The 22,346-nt window shown below is 44.1% G+C and overlaps 3 protein-coding genes across 9 annotated transcripts in view; 1 reads left to right on the top strand and 2 right to left on the bottom strand.

Moving 5' to 3' along the window:
- Positions 1-15: 15 nt before the first annotated feature.
- Positions 16-5,153, bottom strand: Psmc5 (proteasome 26S subunit, ATPase 5). Its single transcript, XM_042672533.1, has 12 exons — positions 5,056-5,153; positions 4,048-4,119; positions 2,359-2,428; positions 2,007-2,104; positions 1,781-1,837; positions 1,471-1,701; positions 1,068-1,194; positions 784-974; positions 610-708; positions 415-525; positions 216-302; positions 16-118 (listed from the first exon to the last, which is right to left on the bottom strand). The coding sequence occupies exons 1-12, from the start codon at positions 5,077-5,079 to the stop codon at positions 65-67; spliced, it is 1,221 nt and encodes a 406-aa protein (XP_042528467.1). The 5' UTR covers positions 5,080-5,153; the 3' UTR covers positions 16-64.
- A 59-nt stretch (positions 5,154-5,212) lies between these two features.
- On the top strand, positions 5,213-12,295 carry Ftsj3 (FtsJ RNA 2'-O-methyltransferase 3). Of its 3 annotated transcripts, XM_042672512.1 has the most exons (22): positions 5,234-5,251; positions 5,364-5,446; positions 5,592-5,677; positions 5,833-5,938; positions 6,236-6,282; positions 6,394-6,473; positions 7,012-7,111; positions 7,201-7,395; positions 7,476-7,591; positions 7,677-7,781; positions 7,862-7,962; positions 8,154-8,234; positions 8,324-8,467; positions 8,582-8,717; positions 10,248-10,429; positions 10,552-10,666; positions 10,743-11,014; positions 11,208-11,293; positions 11,380-11,479; positions 11,579-11,762; positions 11,848-11,942; positions 12,028-12,295. In XM_042672512.1, the coding sequence occupies exons 3-22, from the start codon at positions 5,611-5,613 to the stop codon at positions 12,218-12,220; spliced, it is 2,505 nt and encodes an 834-aa protein (XP_042528446.1). In that variant the 5' UTR covers positions 5,234-5,251; positions 5,364-5,446; positions 5,592-5,610; the 3' UTR covers positions 12,221-12,295. The 3 variants fall into 3 exon arrangements, with proteins under 3 accessions (XP_042528439.1, XP_042528433.1, XP_042528446.1); XM_042672505.1 differs by having other exon boundaries at positions 5,213-5,446; XM_042672499.1 differs by having other exon boundaries at positions 5,213-5,506.
- Positions 12,296-12,528: 233 nt separating this feature from the next.
- Ddx42 (DEAD-box helicase 42) overlaps positions 12,529-22,346 on the bottom strand; it is a 35,430-nt gene continuing 25,612 nt past the window's right edge. For all 5 annotated transcript variants that reach the window (XM_042672473.1, XM_042672464.1, XM_042672455.1 and 2 more), the window contains 7 exons: positions 21,601-21,648; positions 20,995-21,092; positions 18,756-19,032; positions 18,193-18,419; positions 17,858-17,968; positions 15,925-16,020; positions 12,529-14,235 (listed from right to left, as the gene is read on the bottom strand). In XM_042672473.1, coding sequence (XP_042528407.1) covers positions 13,555-14,235; positions 15,925-16,020; positions 17,858-17,968; positions 18,193-18,419; positions 18,756-19,032; positions 20,995-21,092; positions 21,601-21,648 — 1,538 coding nt within the window. In that variant the 3' untranslated portion in view covers positions 12,529-13,554. The remainder of the gene's footprint in view (positions 14,236-15,924; positions 16,021-17,857; positions 17,969-18,192; positions 18,420-18,755; positions 19,033-20,994; positions 21,093-21,600; positions 21,649-22,346) is intronic.

The following is a 22,346-nucleotide window of genomic DNA, read 5'->3' as shown; positions in this document are numbered from 1 at the left end:
CATGAGTCCTAAAGGTCTTGTTCCACAGACCTTTATTATAAGGATCCATACAAAGACCATGCCCTCACTTCCATAGTTTCTTGATGGACATGTTTTTCTCACTATCCTTCTGCATGACCTGGAAAGAGAAAGGAGAGCACAGATTGTTAATTCATGAACTGCATAAACACAAACTTAAAGCCCCTGTCAGTAAAGGCAGACGTATAGGGACATACCTTGGCTACTGCCATCTCAAAGTCCTCCTGAGTGACATGGACACGCCGTTCCCTCAGGGCATACATGCCAGCCTCTGTGCACACACCCTGAGTAGGAAAAGGAAGCTGAGGCCAAGGTGCTTTGGCCCCTCAAGCCCTGACCTGGTCCTTGAAGCCAGAGCTTCCTGCCATTGCCTCATACACCTGAGACTCCAGTTACCTTCACTTCAGCCCCCGATGCCCCTGGCATCAGCTCAGCGATTTTCCTCAGGTTGATCCCTCGGGTCAGGTTCATTTTCCGAGAATGGATCTTCAGAATGTCCAGCCGTGCCTGTAGAAAGAAGAAAGTCCAGAGTCCCGTGCCCCACCCCCAAAGCCATAGCCAAAGGCACTCAAGGCACTACTCATCACAGACCTCCTCATTGGGGGGTGGGAATTCAATTTTTCTGTCGATTCGTCCAGGGCGAAGCAGGGCAGAGTCCAGGATATCAATCCTATTTGTAGCCATGATAACCTGAGCAGAGAAGGGGGATGGATCAGCTTTTCCTGGCTTATATGTCACCCCAGATCTAAGCCTTTACCACTTTACCTTGATGTTCTTAGTAGCCTCAAAGCCATCCAGCTGGTTGAGCAGCTCCAGCATTGTGCGCTGCACTTCACTGTCCCCCCCAGAGCCCCCTTCCAGCCGAGAGGAGCCAATGGAGTCGATTTCATCCATGAAGATGATGGATGGAGCATGTTCTCGTGCCATAACAAACAGCTCTCTCACCATTCTTGCCCCTGTTCAGGCAGAGGCCATGCTGGCATTAGGAGCTAATGAGCAGAGCACCCTACACCCTTCCATTTGGTTCTCCTGTTCTCAGTCACTGTTACCTTCCCCAATGAATTTCTGTACCAATTCAGAGCCAGAGACACGAATAAAGGTACAGTCCGTATGATGAGCCACAGCCCGGGCCAACAATGTCTTCCCAGTGCCTGGCGGTCCATACAGCAGCACTCCCTAAGGGGAACAGCAGATTCAGGGCAGAAAGCCAGTCTCATTTCATCCAGGGAACATTTATCAAGTGCCGGATCCCTTGTTAAGAGGCTAGGGATGCAAAAAATAGAACACCAAAATCCCTTTTGGAGCTTATGTATCCCATCTACCTTAGTCCCAGGAAGCCAGTCTTCAGCAGGGGCAGTCCAATCACTGCAGCCCATCCCAACCCCAGCACTTAACTGGCCTGGGGCAGGCAGAGTAAGTACAGCCCACCTCTTAGAGAAGCAGATTCCTCACCTTGGGCTGTGCAATGCCCAGAGCCTCAAAGAGCTCAGGGTGCTTTACAGGCAGCTCAATCACTTCTTTGATTTCCTTGATCTGCTTGTCCAGCCCACCAATCATCTCATAAGTTGAGTCTGGCACCTTTTCCACCATCATCAGTGACACAAGGGGGTCCACCTTGTTGGGCAGGATCTTGTGCAAAGTGTAGCTGTCGTTTCTTAGAGCCACTCGGCAGTTGGGTGTCACCTGGATGATAGGGTCGAGTTTCAGGAAGTAGTGTGTGCAAAGAACTGGTCCCAAACTCCCATTCATCTGCTACACTCACATCATTGATGTCGATGTTCTTGTCCACATCTACTACAAACTTGCCCTCAGGATGCACCTGAAACAATAGACTCATGATCTTCCCTGACAGCCACCAAATAGCCACCTCACCCAGGAAGATCCATGGGAGTCCTGGAATAACATGACATACCACTTCTTTTTCTGAGGCTGCATAAAGAATGGGAATCCAGTGGGTGAGGGGCTACTCCCTGGGGCCATGTTTTTACCTTGACCAAAACTTTCTTTTTATCCATGGCCCGGACTACTTCCCCGACGTAGGAGCCCTGTTCTTGCAATAGCTGCAGCTCCTCCCGCAGTAAGCGAACTACATGGCAGACAGACACAGTGGTCACTTAACTTCCAGCATGTCCTTTCTTTGGTACTCAATTCAACATGCACACGCTAAGCACCATTTTGAAGTTTAAAAGGGAAGGTCGCATACACACAGTCATCAGAACCATGTCTTTGAAGCACAAGTAGAAGGAAGCACAAGCAAAGCTATGAGGCCACACACCGGTCAGGGAAATTAGAACAGCCAGAACCCAGCCTGAATGTAGTGTCCCAGTTTCTCCCCCTCACCTTTTGCATTTAGCTCATTCCTCTGTGCTTGTAGCCGCCGGAGGTTTTGGCTTTTATCATTCACAATCAGCTGCAGAAAACAAGATGTAGAGGACTACTCAAGGACAACGGACAGTAGGATACTGGTCAAGACCCTAACAGGCAGGTGAGCTGTGGAAGGGTACAGGGCAACTACTTGGGATCCTAATGACCATTTCCTCCAAGCATCACTTAGGATCCTAAGATAGCTATCATAAAAGAATTTCTTTTGCCAGTATTAGTCCAGGAATGACAGAATCTAATGGAGAAAAATTATGGCTCAGGTAGCAACTTTCTTACAGAGAAGCAACATGTTACACACTGGAAAGAGTTTCAGGTGCAAAACCTGAATTCTAGCCCAGCTTCTGTCACTTAAAAAATGGTTAAAAGCTGGTCATGGTGGTAAACACATGTAATCCCAGCACTGGGAAGTTAAAGCTGGAAAATGGAGAGTTTGAGTCCAGCATGGGCTCCAGAGTAAGGCCATGAAACAAAACAAAAAAGAAAACCCAGACAAATGGAGGCAAAGTAAAGGCAAAGCATTTAAAAGATGCTGCCAAACTGAACACGATCACTCCATCCACTGCCCTGTTTCAAGACTGACATGAATAAAATCAAATGTAGAAAGCATTCAAAAATGGCAAACCAAGCCAGGTGCTGGTGGCCCACACCTGTAATCCTAGCTAAATCAGAAGACTGAGATCTGAGGATCTCAGTGGTTCAAAGCCAGCCCAGGACAAAAGTCCATGAGACTGTTATCTCCAATAAACCACTAGAAAACTGGAAGTGGCGTTGTGACTCAAGAGCACTAGCCTTGAGCAGAAGAGCTTAGGGACAGCACCCAGGCCCAGAGTTCAAGCCCCAAGACCGACCAAAAAAAAAAAGCAAATCAATATGCAATGAACCTGGAGTTCAGACATTTTCCTTGTGGCTTTCCCCTCACCCCACTTACTTTTTTTTTTCTTACTTCTCTGGCTTGGGTCTTTAAGCCAGAGCACTGGGTGGTCCAGTTCCTCTCATTTAGTCCTCACAACTATCAGCATAGCCCAGACTCAATACATTTATTTCATCTGGCCCCTACCCTTCTGATAAATCATATTCCCTAAGTCTCTATCTTTTCTGTTAAGAAAGTCTTGCATTTGGCTGGGAATGTGGCTTAGTACAAGTGCTTGCCTAGCATGAATAAAGCCCTAGGTTTGATTCCTTAGTACCATATAAACAGAAAAAGCTGGAAGTGGCTCTGTGGTTCAAGTGGTAGAGTGCTAACCTTCAGCAAAAGAAGCTAAGGGACAGTGCTCAGACCCTGAGTTCAAGCCTTAGGACTGGCACCAAAAAAGAAAAAAAAGTCTTGTATTCACACTTAGGTTTAGCAAGTTAGAGGCCCTGAGTTCAAACCCCTGTACTGGGAAAAAAAAAAAAAAGATTTTAAAAAACAGTTTGGGAGATGTAAATATTCACATCTTTTTTCTTCAGAGGAGGTGAGATTTAAGGGAAACAAGAATTTGACTTCATATACTTTAAACTGTTACTTACAAGCACTCCCCTAAAAAAGAAAGTCTAGGAAAACAACAGTTTCTTTTACTGCACTCCTAATGGAATTACACGGATTTGCAGAAATCTGCTTCCATCAATCCGCATTCCCTCCTTCCTCCCTCTGGAGTGTGTCCTCACCTGAAGTTCTTCAATCTTGGACAGATAATACTGGCGGAGTCCGCTGCCTGCCTTCCCCTCTTCCAGCTCCATCTAAGGATACATAGAAATAATTAAACAAGAATCTAAGCATTCAAGGGTTACTAAGTAAGGCCACTTCACAAGGCTTTACAAGGAAGGGAATCAACTAATGGCCACAAAATGCTTTGGTACAGAATATGAGACATCTAAGCTTTCCTTTGCTGCCCCCACTGATAATTTTGTATGGCCTGTAATGTTACAAATAGCCAAATAGGGCTGGGAATGTGGTTTAGTGGTAGAGTGCTTGCCTAGCACTCAGAACCACATAAACAGAAAAGGCCGGAAGTGGTGCTGTGGTTCAAGTGGTAGAGTTTAGCCTTGAGCACAAGACCTCAGAGAGTGTCCAGGCCCTGAGTTCAACCCCCGAGACTGGCAAACAAACAAACGAATGAATGAATACATATCCAAATGACCCTAGGCTACCTCTGACACCTTGCCAGTCTTTGTGTGGTTAAAAAAGAAAAGAGGTTGATTTCGGAGGCTTAACTTTCTGGTTCTAGCCCTTCCCTCCCTCAGGACCCTCTGTTTTTTCCATAATGAGAATAAAAAAGGATGCAATGCCGTCGATTTCCGAAGACTGAGAAGGGTCCAAAGTCCACACGCACTGGAGCCTCTGCACTGTGGCAGGCATCCTCAAACCCGAGGTGTTCTATAGACCGAGCTGGCACGAAAGACAGTCGTCCGGTCTAGGCACTCGCACCCTGGCCGGTCGGTTCTTGCTCCCGGGACTCCGCGCACTCGGCCCTGTCCTGCCCTGCCCGGGCTCACCGGGGGCAGCACTGACACAGCAGATCCAGTACCGGCAGGGCCCAGGCTGGATCGATCGATCCACCGATCTCCGTCACCGATCCCCTGGCCCAGGCCCGCTCCCCACTTTGCATCAAAGCCCCTCTCCACCCAGTCCCGGCCTCTGACCAGCCACCGTCACCACCGCCGCCGCCGCCATACCTGCTCCGGCCCATCAAGCGCCATCTTCCTTCTTCAGCAGAGTCCGCCGGCATCCACAACGCCTTAGCGCGCATGCGCGGAGGCGGGACTACGCTGACTGGGACCCTGCAAAGACGACTTCCAGGTCAATGGGCGGGACCTGCGGCGAGTCGACCGTAATTGACCGGGGCCATGATTGAAGGGGCGGTTACTCCAGGTCAGGATCTGGGAGGAGATGCGGAAACATAGAACTCGTAATTATTGCGTCCTAGAGACTAGATTCTTAGATTTTTGTAATGTTTTCCTGTCCTCAATTTTGAACTTGTAAGACCTGGAGATGGAAGATAATTTCTGGCAGCACTCAAGATGGCGAAAAACTTGGGCGCTAAGGACCCCGGAAGCGGAAGCGGAATTACGTAAGCGGTCTACACGTGCGGCCCTGACCACCTGGTACTCTGGGCGCGGGGTGTTGGTGAGTGATTGCTGTGGGAAGTGGGAAGCCGAGGCCGAGTCAAATGCGGGACCAGAGATATTCCTAACTTTTACTTTAATCGTAGGTTTGAGTGACATTCCACCATGGGCAAGAAGGGCAAAGTTGGCAAGAGCCGGCGGGACAAGTTCTATCACTTGGCTAAGGAAACCGGTGAGGGTTCAAGGAAACAGTCCGGGTCCGCTTTACCTTCCAAGATACTGGAATCCATGTCCGCTGGAGGGTTGGTGGGTTGGGAGGCGGGAGAAGCCCTGCCAGAAAAAGTGCTCCGCGGACATTGATCTGGACCCCCCACCTCCACTTCCCAGGTTACCGTTCCCGCTCTGCTTTCAAGCTGATCCAACTCAATCGCCGCTTTCAGTTCCTGCAGAAAGCTCGAGCCTTGCTGGACTTGTGTGCTGCACCAGGAGGATGGTAACATTTGGCATGGGTGGCTTCTGATGTCACCCTGTCCCTGGGTGTCTTAGAGTTGGCGCTGGGGAGGACGGATTCAGGATCTCTTCCTGCAACCCAGTACAACTATTTCACCCTTAAACTAACGTATACACTACATGTTGAGGCTAAGTTGCCTACTTGATTGTGGAGAAAAGGCTTGGATTTTGTAAAGATGGTGTATTCTGATCGTGTCACCTAACAGGTTATGAGTGAGAGAGAACGTTTCCAATGGAGAGAGGCAGTCCTAAGTTTTTAAAATCTTCATTTCTTTAATAGGTTGCAGGTGGCCGCCAAGTTTATGCCTGTATCCAGTCTTATTGTGGGTGAGTGCCTATTCTGGGTCCTTAGGATGTATATGTATAAAGTACTTTGTTGTATATTTCTCTTTTTGTTTGAGGCTGCCATTTAAAGTGCTGTGATCTGATTTCTTTCAGGAGTGGACCTGGTCCCAATCAAGCCTCTCCCCAATGTGGTGACTCTCCAGGAAGACATCACAACAGAACACTGTAGACAGGTAATTTGAACATCTCCTTTTTTTTTTCTGGCTGGTACTGATGTTTGAATTAGGATCTCTGGCTTGCTTGCTCAGCTGAGCTATGACTCAGCCTAGCATTTAGCTGGTTGATTGGAAGTAAAATCTTACAGAGTTTTCTGCCTGAGGTAGCTTTGAACCATGATTTTGTATATCTCAACCTCCAGTAGCTAAGATTACAGGTGTGAGCCACTAGCTTCTGCTAGTCCTTTTTAGACAAACATATACACTCAACTCCTAAAGACAAATTTTTTTCCTCTTAATCATACTTTGAGAACAGTGCCTATATAACGTTTCTGTGACAAAGACCACAGCAATCCTAGTGTCCACCTGAGCCTTATTTATAGTCAGGGGTAGAGTTTGGAATTTAGGAGAGGACAGCCGTATTCAGGGAAGTCCTTACCCATGGATTCGCCATTATGCCATATGTTTTCATTTTGTTTCCTGTTGTTACCTCCAGTACCTGGCACATGACATGGCCCTTGGTGGGCATTCACTAATTCCTTCTCTTTCTCATTAGGCCCTGAGGAAGGAGCTGAAGACCTGGAAGGTTGATGTTGTGCTCAATGATGGGGCCCCCAATGTCGGGGCTAGCTGGGTCCATGATGCTTACTCACAAGGTACAGGGAATGTGGAGCTTGAGAAGGGTCCGCGTGGAGGTGTTGTCCCCTCAGGCTGCAGTTTCTCACCAATTGTCTTTTATCCACAGCCCACTTGACACTGATGGCTCTACGTTTGGCTTGTGATTTTTTGGCCCGTGGTGGCTGCTTTATCACGAAGGTTTTCCGTTCCCGTGACTATCAGCCCCTGCTGTGGATCTTCCAGCAGCTGTTCCACCGTGTCCAGGCCACCAAGCCCCAAGCCTCTCGCCATGAATCAGCAGAAATCTTTGTAGTCTGTCAGGGTAAGCATTACCTCCTTCTGTTCCTTGACTTAGCTTCTCAATTACCAAACCACACTGTTAAATATATCTTATCATTTTAGGATTCCTGGCTCCTGACAAGGTTGATAGTAAATTCTTTGATCCTAAGTTTGCTTTTAAAGAGGTTGAAGTTCAGGCTAAGACTGTTACTGAGTTGGTGACTAAGAAGAAGCCAAAGGTGTGTTTGGGTACTGAAACTCTGGGGAAGCTGGGCCCAGTGGGCCCTTCCAATACTCCAACTCTCTTTCTTGCCCTGTCTTAAGGCTGAAGGATATGCTGAGGGTGACCTTACTCTCTATCACCGAACCTCTGTCACTGACTTCCTGCGAGCTGCCAACCCTGTTGACTTTCTCTCCAAGGCCAGCGAAGTGAGTTCCCAGACTTGAGGGAGATAAGGGTCCCCAGAAACAGGACCTAAGAATCTCCCTGACTCCTTTTCCTCAAATAGATTTCAATAGATGATGAAGAGTTGGCACAGCATCCAGCTACCACTGAGGACATACGGGCTTGCTGTCAGGACATTAAAGTGCTGGGGCGCAAGGATCTCAGGTATGAAGTGGTGTAGGGGTAGAGGCCAGGACACAAAGGAAGACTTTGAAGACCATGATGTTGCATCTCTGGGGACTAGGATTTTTTTGTGCTAAAAGTTTGTGACTGAAATTTGAAGAGTGGGCTAAAAACAGGAGGGCTCAAGGATAGAGACAGAGATGTTTAGATCAGTAATGATATTTCCTGGGTAGGTCCCTACTGAACTGGAGAACAAAGCTTCGCCGATACGTAGCCAAGAAGCTGAAAGAGCAAGCAAAGGCACTGGATATCAGGTGAGCAGGGAAGTAAACCAGCGCAGGTATGACTGGGTATTATGGGAATGTCTGGGGAAATAACCAAACCCCTTGGATTATTTTTTCAGCCTCAGCTCAGGAGAGGAAGAAGAAGGTGATGAGGAAGAGTCTACAGCTGAGACAAGGCAGCGCTCTCAGGAGGAGGAAGAAGAGGAGCAGTTAAACCAGACCTTGGCAGAGATGAAGGCCCAGGAAGTGGCAGAACTAAAGAGGTGAGGGGAGCTGAAGAGCAGCTTAGGAAGCCCCTAAATATGAGGGGGGAGGGGAAGAAAGGCAGAGAGAATAAATGTGACCATCTCTGAAGATTCCCTCAACTATCCCCTCAGGAAAAAAAAGAAGCTGCTACGGGAACAGAGGAAGCAGCGGGAGCGTGTAGAGCTGAAGATGGATCTGCCTGGGGTCTCCATTGCAGATGAGGGAGAGACTGGCATGTTCTCACTTCGTACCATCCGAGGTCACCAGGTGGGTTGGTGAGGTATGGATTTAGAAAACAAGAGGAGTTCAGGTGTCCAGAGGTGGGATGGAGGTTGAGTTAATGCTCAGTGGGTGTGGTTGCTGTTTGCCTATAAAATGACTTAGTCACTGAAGTTGGAGACAAAGGGAGATATAGGAAAAAGGCCCGTTATTTAAAGGCCAAAAAGGAAACATACACCTAAAAGGATGAAATTAGGAACATTTGTAAAGTGTACAGACTAACCAAGAAATATTAGCCAAGGGCTTGGTTTATAAAAGAAGTACCAGGCACCTGGGTTACCAGTATGGGTGTCTCTCTGTAGAAGCACTGTTGAGTTCACTGTGTCCTAGTAGCTGGCTTCTGGGCTGATGTTTTTATTGAACAAAACATGCTTATTCTGATTTTTTTTTTTTTTTTTAAATAGCATGGGCTGGGAATGTGGCTTAGTGGTAGAGTGCTTGCCTAGCATGCATGAAGCCCTGGGTTCAATTCCTCAGTACCACATAAACAGAAAAAACTGGAAGTGGTGCTGTGGCTGAAGTGGTACAGTGCTAGCCTTGAGCAAAAGGCAGCTTAGGGGAAAAAATAATCCCAACAATTTCTCTTTAGCCTATAATTTTAGCTACTCAGGAGGCTGAGATCTGAGGATCGCAATTCAAAGCCAGCCCGGGCAGGAAAGTCTGTGAGACTCTTATCTCCAATAAACCACTAGAAAACTGGAAGTGGCGCCTTGAGCTGAAGAGTGCAGGGACAGCGCCCAAGCCCAGAGTTCAAGCCTCACACCAATCAAAAAAAAAAAAAACAAACAAACAGCTCAAGGACAGTGCCTAGGCCCTGAGTTCAAGCCTCAGTGTATGCACACATACACACACAGATTGTTGGTTGCAATCTCTGGTATGTTGTGCTAAATACTGATAACGTTCTGGGATTCAGGGGGTCATTTCTGTTAACTACAGTTACAGGAGCTCCTTTTTTCAGTGGCATCACAGTGTATAGATGTTTTTTGTTTGTTTTTGCCAGGCTTGGACTCTGGACCTGGGGTACTGTCCCTGAACTTTTTTGCTCAAGGCTAGCACTCTACCACTTGAACCACAGCTCCACTTCCAACTTTTGTGGTTAATTGGAGATGTCTTATGGGCTTTCCACCCCAGGTAGCTTCGAACCATGATCCTAAATTCTCAGCCCCCTGAGAAACTAGGATTACAGACCCTGAAGACCTTGCTCTGGGTGCTGTGATTACCTCTTCCAAAAAAGCTAGGGTTATAGAGCAACCAAAAACGAGCTTTAGATGGTATTCTCATGTGACTCAGGTGCCTTCTGAGAGTGAGTTTAGTAAGAGGCTCAGGTATCATCTGTAATGCTAGATCAGCTTTGAGAGATTTTTAAACCAATGAAAGGGACAGATTAGAACCCTAGAGGGTTGCAGCTGGTTTATTTGTAAAAGGAGAATGATGTATTTGCTGAGTACGAACTAAGATAACTAACATGGTGAGAAGTATTATTTCCCTTAAATCCACAATGTTTTTGTTACACTTCAGTTATTAAAGGAAGTAACACAAGGGGACATGAGTGCTGCAGATACATTTCTGTCTGATCTGCCAAGGGATGACATCTACGTGTCAGACGCCGAGAGCGATGACGATTCTTCTTTGGACAGTGACCTAGATCCAGAGGAGCTGGCAGGATTAAGAGGACATCAGGGTGTCAAGAACCAAAAATGGTAAGGAGTATGTAAGACAGGAGACTGTGCTGCCTCCCTCAGCATGACTCCTGAGGCAGTTAGCATGGTTAGCATGGTGAGAAAAGCCCTAAAGGTCTCCTAACTTTCCTTTGGATCTATAGTGTGCAATTTACTCAAGAAGATGATAAAGAGGAGGGAGAAGAGAATCCATTGCTGGTACCATTGGAAGAAAAGGCAGTACTGCAGGAAGAACAAGCCAACCTGTGGTTCTCAAAGGTAAGAGGAGGTTGCGGCAAGACTAAGTAGACATGAGCATTCCTTGGAAGAAGAGCAGTTGATTTCTCCTTCATAGGATGGCTTCAGTGGGATTGAGGATGATGCCGATGAGGCCCTGGAGATCAGTCAGGCCCAGCTGCTGTACAAGAGCCGTCGGAAGGGGCAGCAACAGCAACAGCCATCACCACCGCCACCATCAGTATCACCTTCTAGTTTGAAGACTAAAAAGAAATCACCCCTATGTCAAGATGAAGTTCCTAAGGACACAGAAGCTGCCACTGGCCCTGGAGGGGAAGACAGACATGATAGTTCAGACAGTGACAGTAGTAGCAGTGAGGATGAAGCAAGGTAAGTGGGTGCACAGCTGAGAGAAGATAGAAAAGCAGTGGTTTGGTTAAGTTTTTAGCCTTGGCTTTAAGTACTAAAGAGGCAGGATTTCTGCAAGTTCCATAGTGGTTTTAAATAGGAAACAGGGTTAGTAAGGTAAAGTACGGTCTGAAAGGTGAGAGGGCTGAATATTCATAGTTGTCTTCTTCCACAGTTGGAAACAATCGCGTGGTAAAAAGCGTAGCCGTGGGCCTAAATCAGATGATGATGGGTTTGAAGTAGTGCCTATCGAGGACCCAGGTGAGAGCTCTGTACACAGTGCAACAAAACCAATGGAAACTTTAGAGTTGGGAATCAGGCTTTTGCCTTATTCCTTTCCTCTCTAGTGAAACATCGGATTTTGGACGCTGAAGGCCTTGCTCTCGGTGCTGTGATTGCCTCTTCCAAAAAGGCCAAGAGAGACCTCATAGATAATTCCTTCAACCGGTAAAGGGCCCACATATCATTCAAGTGGGTAATTTCTTCCTTAGGAAACTTGGTAGTAGTGATTAGTGTTTACACCGGTGTTCTCTTCCCTCTACCCAGGTATGCATTTAATGAAGAAGAGGGAGAACTTCCAGAGTGGTTTGTGCAGGAAGAGAAGCAGCACCGGGTAAGGCAATTGCCTATTGATAAGAAGGAAGTGGAGCATTATCGGAAACGCTGGCGGGAAATCAATGCACGCCCTATCAAGAAAGTAGCCGAGGCCAAAGCCAGGAAGAAACGGAGGGTAAGTGATTGGTTCAGGCTTCCTGATGTTAAAAGCAAATGTATGCAGGGACAGGAGGTATCACCTAACTAATGTTCCCTTCCAGATGCTGAAGAAGCTTGAACAAACCAAGAAGAAGGCAGAAGCTGTGGTGAATACAGTGGATATCTCAGAACGAGAAAAGGTGGCCCAGCTGCGAAGGTAAAGAGAGACACACCAGGTCACATGGGGTTAGCTTAAAGGAGCATTAGAAAAGAGGCCTCTAACCTGCTTTCTTCTATTTTAGTCTCTATAAGAAGGCTGGACTTGGCAAGGAGAAACGCCAAGTCACCTATGTTGTAGCCAAAAAAGGTGTGGGTCGTAAAGTACGGCGGCCAGCTGGCGTCCGGGGTCATTTCAAAGTGGTAGACTCCAGAATGAAGAAGGATCAGAGGGCACAGCAGCGGAAAGAACAGAAGAAAAAACACAAGAGGAAATGAGCTGAGCTATTTGGGCCCTGGCAACTAAAGACTAAGGGAAGATAGCTTATTACATAACAGCTGAAAAAACTGGAGCTCTTGGATACCTTACAGTTCCACAGTGGTCCAGAGCGGCAAGATGTCCTGCTACCTGAAGAATGGTTTCCCCATGACAGCACTGAGAGACTGTCTTGTATTGACAGACCCACAATTTTCCATGAAGAACTACAGGGCACTGGATAAACGGGAAATTGGTTTGTTGTAGCCTCTTGCTGGGCATGTAATCCTCAAGTCTTCCTTAGCTGAATAAAACGAAGCTAGAAGAAATGTCTTTACTGACAGTTTAATTAAGCAAACACTTCCCCACGTTTCACACCATGTGCTACACTGTTCCAATCATAATTTATGCATTACTATAAGGTAGAAATAACAAACAGTCCGCAGGTCCCAGTAGTAAAACATTTACTAGAGAGCAAGCAGGAAAGGAATGCACATCTTAAAAGAAACCTTCACAAAGTCACAAAATTCAAAGTTTGTATATTTCTTTTCTTTTTATAAACAAGATAGAACAAAAATCATCAGAATCATTTCAGCAAAAGACTACCATTGGGGTAAGTTTAAAAAAAAATACAATGAGATAGACACTTTAAAAGCTGTTGTTGGTTTTCTCTTTTTTCATTTTTATTAACGATGCCTCAGACCTGGAGCAATCCTAGAATTCTTTCCAGGATCATCTTTTCCCTTCAATCATACTGGCTCTGAGATTCTCAAAGCCTGGTTGTGGAAGGTGGCTTCTTCCTACATGTCTCAGGGTTGGATACAAACCTGGCTGGGGAACCTGAGCATTGGGTAGCTCCTTTCCCTGCAAACATCTGAAAGCACCAAATGGCTTCTCAAATAGTCCTTCAGTTCAATGGGTTGGGTTTGCAGAAGCCAACTCCTAAAATGGGGACTGCCTGGCCAAACAACTAAGAAAAGGAATTGGATTTATAGATGTTTACAAGGTGACATTTTAGTAAAAAATATAAGCTACTTACAAACCTAGAGTGAGTCTTGTGCCCTATAAGGCTCTTTCTTCCAAAGTATTTCCCACTTAACCCTTCTAACAACTCACTCAGAGCCAGCAGAAGCTTCCCAGCTCTCATTGCATGCCAGGACTAAATAAAGCAGCTTCCCAAGGAAACATCTGAACAGTTATTCAGATGAAGGCATAATGTCTCTACACTCCAATTCTCCATTAGGAGCAAGGGGTCCTTATTCCTTGGACCCCAACCCAGCCCTGAGACACCTAGTTACCAAAATCTTTCTAAAAATAAAATGAAAGACAACTGATTTCACTCTGTGGCACATACCCTCTAACTGTCCCATCGACTTTTCTTGCGTTTGGGTGGTTCTGGGACAGCGAAACCATCAGCTGTCTTATCTGTCTTACTGTCTATCTTGCTGTTGTCCATCTTGGGGTCCACCTTGCTTTCACGATTACAACTTTCTTTCCTGCTTTCTCCGTTTCGGCCATCATTTGCTCCCCGACCCTCACCATGCCGGCCTGCATTTCCTCCATGCCTGTTCTCTCCATGCCGATGGCTGTCAGTGTGCCGGCTGCTTTCTGTGTAACGGTATCCATCTCCGTGGCGACCACCATCTCCATGACGGGGGCTATCACCATGCCGATTGCCACTCTCTCCATGGCTATGACGGCCACCAGCCCGGTTCTCTGTATACCTCTCTCTTTTCCCATTGCCACCCCCAATCCCTTCTCGACTATTATTCCCTGAAGCTGTGTTGTTAACTCCTTGGGCTCCGATGGAAGGGTAGGTCACCGGTGCACTGCTGATGTTCCCAGTATTGCTAAAGCCTGGCATGCTTTTTGTGACACCAGTGACAGGGCTGTCAGGACTGTTGGGACCCTGTTGTGCTGAATTAGTTGGAACAGAATTCAAGCTTCCTGCACTAGTCCATCCACTTGCCCCAGCAGCAGAGCTTCCAGCCTTCTGATTACTTAAGCTGGCTGCAACAAAGTGACTCTTGTACTGCGACTAAAAAAGAGACACCAAGAATGAGTATTCAAAACAAAACAAAAACACCTGAGTTCAAGAAACTTGGGTATATATAAGCTTGATAATGGTGAAAGTATACAGAAACTTGAGATTAGCTATGATATCTTGGTATTGTTTTGACTAGTATCCTGATGGCCTTACAATACAAGCCCTTTTGTTCTTGTGCAGTAAAGAACTGAGACGGACGCAATGTACTGAGAATTACACCTAATAGGCTAGAATAAAGCACCACTGTGTATAAAAGTTGGACACATTTATGGTCTACAGTTTTTTACTTAAAGTTAAAAACCCCCCAAAAGTTCTGAACACTCAAAATATTTTAAAAGTTTGACAGGGGCTTATATATTACATGTTAAATGGGCTAGAGGTAGCAGTAGAATGTTTGTTTAGCATGTAACAAGGCCCTGTGTCTGATCTCCAGGCTGAGTTTGACAGCAAAACCTAATTTGAACTTTAAAGGCTATATCATTCAGCAGGGTGCTGGTGACTCACACCTGTAATCCTAGCTACTCAGGAAGATGAGATCTGAAGATATTGGTTCAAAGCCAGCCTGGGCAGGGAAGTCCATGAGACTCTTACCTCCAACTAAACACAAAAACACTAGTGGAGCTGTGGCTCTAAATGGAAGAGCACAAGCCTTGAACCAAAGAGCTCAGAGACAGTGCGAAGGCCCCAGAGTTCAAACCCAATGACACACACAAAAAATAGCCATCTATCATGTGGTTTCAAAATTAATAATAATCTTTACTAGGGTGTTAAATGTCACACCATGTATCACATTATTGTTCTCAAATCTAAAAAGTAAACCTTAGCCAAGGTACCCAGGTGAATAAATATGGAAAATGGAAATGGATGCAATTGGAGGATATCCATACTGAGACAAGCCAAGCTCAAATGACAAAATATTGTGTTTTAATTCATGTGGAATCTAAACCTAAAAGATACAGATCCATTTAGGTATAAATATAGATGAACCCAGAACATGAGTGTAAGAGACTACTAAGGAGCTGAGGAAGGGAAAAAAGGTGAACAATTTTGAAATATATTTTGAAAGAGAATTAATATGGCTGAAATAGACTGCAACTTGTAAAAACATGCTAAACTTGGGAAAAAGAATGGCTAAAAGGAGAGAAAGTGGAACGGACTGTGAAACATGTGTGTGGGAATATAGCAATGAGATTCTCCTCTGTGCAATGAACATAAGCTAACATAAATAAGTACTCAAATTCTGAATTCCTAAATCAATAAAAACCCCAAAATCTTGGAACCATCAGTATAGAGACCCATAAAATGTGTGCATTAAGACCCACCTAGTGAAAATGCCAACTAGTTAGAAGTAGTATGGAAAAAAAGATAGGCTCAGAGTTCTTGTGAGGTCACAGAATCAAACTGATCTCAGCCCCAAAAGAAGGCAATTAAAATGCCAATTACATTGCCTTAGAGGTGGGGCAACACCAGACTGTGGAAATACTGTCTCACACATGATCAGCACATGTGTTCCTCAAACTCTACATTTGTTCTCTAGGCAAGCTACTATTAAGTTTGTATGTGAACTCTAAGCAGTAAGAAAGTCCTAAATCTAACATGAAGTCTACAAGCTAAACACCATCTCAGGAAGGCCCAAGGATACTGTTAATAGCTTTTTAAATGAAATGTCAATTTTCAAACCTGAAAAGCTGCTTTCATTGCTGTTAGCCGATCTCCCATGGCTCCTGTGGAGGGCTTATATGCCTCATAATTGCTCATTACATTATTTCCTCGGTCCTAAAAAATAAACACACCGATGAAGATGGAAGAATAGGTGGGAAAGCAACTATACAGATGGGATCTCTGAGGCAAGAACTGCAGTGCAACTGGAGCTAGGTATTTTTAAGAAAATTATTAATGCTTTGTGAGAAAAAGTGCAGCAATGATGGGTCACTTTAAAACGTAAACACCTGGGGCTGGGAAGGTGGCTCAGTGGTAGAGTGCTTGCCTTGCATGCATGAGGCCCTGGGTTTGATTCCTCAGCACCGCATAAGCAGAAGCAGCCCGAAGTGACACTGTGGCTCAAGTGGTAGAGCACTAGCCTTGAGCTGAAGAGCTGAGGGACAGTGCCCAGGCCCAGAGTTCAGGCCCCACGACCGGACCTCTCCCCACCAAAAAAATGTAAACACCTCAAAACCCACTAATTATATTCCTGAGAAATAAAGTTAATAATCAGAAATGCAGTCAGATTATAATGCACTGTTATGTATTACATAAGGATTCAGTTAAGTAAAAATTACATTAAAGATGAAAAAGAAATCAATACGGCACATTATGTAACTGCTTAGGCTGTGAATCAAGACCATTAAGGATCAGAGTCTCTGCTTCAACTTTTACCAAGTGTATGACTTTAGGCGCTTCAATTTTACTACCTGCACTTATTTTTACTGGGTTAAAGACTGACTTACTTTTAAGAAAAGTAAATAAATGGGAATTTGTATTTAACCACACAGCTATGAATTCCAATTATTTTTTATTTATTTTTTTATTGGTCCTAGGGCTTGAATTCTGGGCCTGGGCACTGTCCCTGAGCTCTTCAGCTCAAGGCGAATGCACTACCACTTGAGCCACAGCACCACTTGCAGTTTTCTGATGGTTAATTGGAGATAAGAGTTTCATGGACTTCTGCCTGGGCTGGCTTTGAACTGTGGGTCCTCAGGTCTCAACCTCTTGAGTAGCTAGGATTACAGGAGTGAGCCACTGGTGCCTGGCTGAATTCCAATTATTAAAATTTGAATATTATACTGTCAAATTTGTTATTAATAAATTGATTTGTTATTTTAAAAGTTATTGAAATATTTTGAATCTGCTGAAGTTAGGCTAAAACAAAATTAGTCATGGGGGAGGAGAGATGAAGGAGAGTAACAGAGGGGAAGAACCTGACATTGTATGCATCTATGGACATGTCACATGAAATCTCTTTGTACAATTGATGCTAATGAAAAGTGTGGGACAGCTGGGCCCCAGTGGCTCATGACTGTAATCCTAGCTACTCAGGAGGCTGGGATCTGAGGATCATGTTTCATAGCCAGCCAGAGCAGGGAAAATCTGTGAGAATCTAATCTACAATTAGTCAAAACAAACAGAAAAAAAACCAAAAACCTAGTAGAACTGTGGCTCAAGTGGTAGAGCAATAAATAGCCTTGAGCAAAAGAGTTCAGGAATAGTGCCCAGGCTCCAAGTTCAAGCTCCAGTACCTATATTAAAAGAGAGAGAGAGAGAGAAAGAGAGAGAAAGAGAGAAATCTTGGTGACAATCAGGAAAATTTAAATATGGATTGGGAGGGTTGCAGTAGCAAACTAAACTCAAGCAAATAGTGAGATTCCCATCAACAAACAGGTGTGGTGCCCAAGTTTATAATTCTAGCTAAGTGGGAGGTGTAGGTAGGAGGATAGCATTCTGAGGCTGGATCGCTCTCTAGGCCCTTAGAAAAATAGAGCAAAAGGGCTGGATGAGTAGTGTAGTTGCTTATCAAACATGAGGCCCTAGATTTAAAACCTGCTACTGTAAAGCACCCCCACCAAAGTGCTGCTTTTAAATCCAGAATTCTGATTCACAGATAGTTTGAACTTACTGTGTTCTCAGAGCCCAGGCCAGGACGTTCCCTATAGCCCAAGCCTCCTCCACCAATGTTCAGCTTTTTGCCTTTCCCTCCTTTGAATCGTGACTTCCGAAACCAGGCATTCTGCAATAAACACAATTTAAGGTTAAGCTCAAGCAAGGAAGGAGAACCTTTTCAACAAAGTCACTTGAAAAGTGAGAGTAATCCATGACAAGAGGATAGTGCAGATATCCCAGGACACCTCATAACTACCCTTTCCTTCTGCCGACTTTCTTGTCCTGCTTGTTATTTCCCTTCCTTGTCTGTTATATTATCAGGAACAATCGGAAGTATGTTCAGCCCCTTACCTGCATTGCCAGATCTAGGAGCTCCTTGGAAACATGTTGATTAGCCCCTTCCAAGTTCCGGACGAGGTCACCAGCAAAATTGCTGTCCTTGGGGGTCAGTAAGGTATAGGCCACGCCCTTCTCACCTGCTCTTCCAGTGCGGCCAATTCTATGCGTATGGGTATCAATGTCTCGTGCCACATCATAATTAATGACAGTTTTAATTGAAGGAATGTCCAGACCACGGGCTAAAATATAAAGCAATCCAATTATTTTCTTTCACCTACAGTCAAAAAATCAAATTAACTAAAAAGAATCCACATTTCCCTTAACTAACCTAGGTTTGGCGAGCTTCCCTCCATACATACACATAAGCTAGCCTCTAGAAGAAACAGCACAACATAGATTCCATGATCCTAGGCTACCTAATATTAGGAACTTCTATTGTTTGCCAACAATAATCTGCCATACCTGCCATGAATTGCAGAGCTATGCAATCAGCCAGTTCTGATATTATAGGTTTTATTACAAGACATGCATCCTTATACACAGAGATTAAGGTTATTGGGAAATTCATACTCTACCTGCAACATCTGTGGCCACTAGGACTGGGATGTCTTTCTTCTTAAAATCAGAAATGACCTTGTTTCTCTCACTTTGATCCATGTCTCCATGGAGCAGTCCAAGATTATGACCCTCCTGCTTAAGGTTATTGGCTAGCTCTTCAGCATTGGCTTTTTTAGTAACAAACAGGAGAACACTCCCAGAGGAAGTAAACTCCACCAGACGCCGGGTAAGCCAGTTCCATTTACTAGGCCCAGAATGGAGTATCTCTACAATCTGTGTCACATCTTCGTTTGCCTAAAAAAATGAAAATAAAACAGATGATTGTGATACTGGTGCCAAAGGACATGCGAAGGACCAGACATTGTTTTCTGTCTACATCTGAAGAACTTCCAACAATTCCTGTTCCCTCTGGGCCTTCCTTCAATTTGGCAAGTACAAATCAGAACTTAATCCCTCCTCTCAAATCACTGGCTCTCTACCTCGCCCTGGCTGGTACACATGTCTATCTAATTTGTATGTCTAATACTTCAAAACACTTTTTAAATATGTTTAGATTAGTCCTAATGGAATAAACTTCTAATCACTGTTCCAAGCACAATTCAAACATGAACACAAAAGGCATTCAAAAATGAAAATTGGCTGGGCGCCGGTGGCTCATGCCTATAATCCTAGCTACTCAAGAGGCTGAGCTCTGAGGATGGCAATTCAAAGCCAGCCCAGGTAGGAAAGGCCATGAAACTCTTATTTTCAATAAACCACCAGAAAACCAGAAGTGGCGCTGTAGCTCAAGTGGTAGAGAGCTAGAGAGGCACAGCGCTCAGGCCCATGACCGACCAAAAAAAAAAAAAAAGAAGAGAAAAGAAAACTGGTTAGTGTTAAGTTGCTAACTAGATAGAAAACATGGCAACAGTTATTGTTGATAAAAATGTTTCTAATTTTGAGTATTTAATAACAAAGAAATTATTAATATTTCAAGTTACAGACATGCTGTTACCCTATCAAATGTTATAAAAGTGTATTGAAATGTCATGCTATTACAATTATATGTCATAAATTTAAAAAAAAAATTTAAGGAAAAATATAACAAACTAAGCTGGGTGCTGGTAGCTCACACCTGTTAATCCTAGCTACTCGGGAGGCTGAAGTAGTTCAAATTCAGCCTGAGCCAGAAAGTCTGAATCGCTTATCACAAATCAACCACCAAAAAGCTAGAAGTAAAGGTGTGGTTCAAGTAATAGAGCACTAGCCTTGAGAGAAAAACAAAAACTCAGGGACAACATCTAGGCCCACACAAAAAGAGTCAGTTCCATCTCAGATCACTGGTAATCTTCCAGAAAGAGTTTTTTATTTCTTTAAAAGTTTTTGAAAAGCAGGTGGTTCATACCTCTGATCCTAGCTAATCAAGAGGCTGAGATCTGAGGATCACTAGAAGCTAGCTCAGGCAGAAAAGTCGTTAAGACCCTTATCTCCAATAAACTACTCAGAAAAAACCAGAAATGGTGCTGTGGCTCAGGTGGTAGAACACTACTCTTGAGCACAAAGAGGCTAAGGATAGTACCTAGGCCCTGAGTTCAAACCCCAGGACTGGCAAAGGTTGTTGTTGTTGTTGTTGTTTTGTCGGTGGTGGGGCTTAACTCTGGGCTTGGCTACTATCCCTGCACTCTTCAGCTCAAGGCAAGTGCTCTACCACTTGAGCCACAGAGCCACACAAAGAAGTTTTTGAAATAATTTTTTAATTATGATTTTTTATTTGTTGATTTATTTTTTGGTCAGTCATGAGACTTAAAACTCCCTGAGCTCTTTTCCTAGAGCTCTAGAACTCTACCATTTTGAGACACAGTGGTACCATTTTGAGCCACAGCACCACTTCCGGTTATCTGGTGGTTAACTGAAGAGTCTCACAGAATTTTCTGCTCAGGCTGGCTTTGAAATGTGATCCTCAGATCTCAGCTTCTCCAGCAGCTAGGATTACAGGTGTAAGCTACAGGTGCCCAGTGTAAAATATTTTTAACTATTCAAAAAATATGAAATGAACATAATCAACACTCACCCATCACTCAGCCTTAACAATTATCAATATTTTGGCAATTTTGTTTTACTTATCTCCCTGTAACTTATACATTTTAAAGCAAATCTGAAACATGTTACCCTTTCATTTGTAATATTTTAATTTTTATCTCAATAACAAGGAATTAATTCCAGGACCCCATATGAAAATAACCCACTGAGGTCCCACCCAGCCTTGCTTGGGATTACCTCTCCAATATCTCCTTGCACTACTCGAATAGGGTCAATCAAGATGTCTCTGGCCAATTTTTCGATCTTCTTTCGAAAAGTTGCACTGAATAAGAGAGCTAAAGGCAAAGTAAATTCTGTTAAAGAAATAGTATGATTTTTCAACTAAGTTAACCCACTAAGCTTCCCGATATTCAGAATTAATGTGCTTTTTCTACATAAACCCACTTTAATTTAAAAATTAGTTTAAAAACTGATTTGCTAAAGGAAAAGATCCTATCTTACTCAAAGTATATTATACTTTTTAGTCAAAAGTGAACTGTTGCTCTGGTTCAGGAAAAGGTCTTGATTTCTATACAGATGTGCAATGCAGTAAACTACACAACTGTAAACTACACTGGGCAAGTTATTTAATTTGTAATCTTAGTTTTATCACCTAAACAGATGAGTAGTCATATCTAGTTATCTCTAGGGTCCTGTCTACCCCCAAAGAAGTGGTTGTTAACCTCACTTATTAATCACTGTTGCTTTTCATAACTGTGAGTGTTTATAGGGGCAATCAGGATGGCAAGCATTCATTTTTGAGTATAAATGTGGTTGTATAAGAGCTGATTCATTCATACATACTCTGTCTGTCAGGACGAACATGACTTGCTATGGACCGAACCTGGTATTCTGGAAGAAGCAGAATAGTAAAATTAACATCACAAACCCTATAATAAAGTTTAACAGCTTTGGAAAAAGTCATTTTAGTAAAATTCTCACAAGAAGTCCTAAGAGTTAAGGAAAATTTAAACTACTACATATATCATTCTCTATTTCCTCCACATAGCTGAGCTGGGCTGATGATATTAAAACAGTCAAAGAAATCAGAAGGGAAAGATCTTAATGATTTGACATTAACCTACCCAGGAATACAATTTTTTTTAATATAAATAAAAATGAATAAACAGAGAAAATACTCTTCCCTGTACAAAACCAATTTTGAATTGACTCCATTTAGACTAGCATATTTTTCCTGAGATAATTCCCCAAAATACTTATTACACTTTTTTTTTTTTGGGGGGGGGGGGAGGACGGGGGTCCAGTTGTGGGGCCTGAATTCTGGGCCTGGGTGCTGTCCCTCAGCTCTTCAGCTCAAGGCTAGCACTCTACCACTTTAGCCACAGCACCACTTCTGGCTTTTTTTTTTCTGCTTATGTGGTGCTGAGGAATTGAATCCAGGGCCTCAAGCATGCAAGGCGAGCGCTCTACCACTGAGCCACCTTCCCAGCCCCATTTATTACATTCTTATAACAGTATCTCTACTATGTGATATTTTAACTTCTTTGCTGACGAAATTGGTTAAGTCTAGAACAGTTGAAAAAAAAAAA

Source organism: Dipodomys spectabilis, unplaced genomic scaffold, assembly GCF_019054845.1.
Source record: "Dipodomys spectabilis isolate Male_0828 unplaced genomic scaffold, ASM1905484v1 ptg000018l, whole genome shotgun sequence".
NCBI classification, from domain to species: domain Eukaryota; kingdom Metazoa; phylum Chordata; class Mammalia; order Rodentia; family Heteromyidae; genus Dipodomys; species Dipodomys spectabilis.
Note: the sequence above shows the minus strand (reverse complement) of the source record. Positions and strands in the feature narration are given on the sequence as shown.

What these genes read in the sequence shown, in the direction of transcription:
- Ftsj3 (XM_042672505.1), top strand. Translation starts at nt 5,611, where the DNA reads ATGGGCAAGAAGGGCAAAGTTGGCAAGAGCCGGCGGGACAAGTTCTAT. An exon ending in ATAGATAATTCCTTCAACCG is followed by an intron (nt 11,480 to 11,578) that starts GTAAAGGGCCCA and finishes CCCTCTACCCAG; the next exon opens with GTATGCATTTAATGAAGAAG. An exon ending in AAGCCAGGAAGAAACGGAGG is followed by an intron (nt 11,763 to 11,847) that starts GTAAGTGATTGG and finishes GTTCCCTTCCAG; the next exon opens with ATGCTGAAGAAGCTTGAACA.
- Psmc5 (XM_042672533.1), bottom strand. Translation starts at nt 5,079, where the DNA reads ATGGCGCTTGATGGGCCGGAGCAG. An exon ending in CCAAGATTGAAGAACTTCAG is followed by an intron (nt 2,429 to 4,047) that starts GTGAGGACACAC and finishes TGTTTTCTGCAG; the next exon opens with CTGATTGTGAATGATAAAAG. An exon ending in TGGGCATTGCACAGCCCAAG is followed by an intron (nt 1,195 to 1,470) that starts GTGAGGAATCTG and finishes TGTTCCCCTTAG; the next exon opens with GGAGTGCTGCTGTATGGACC.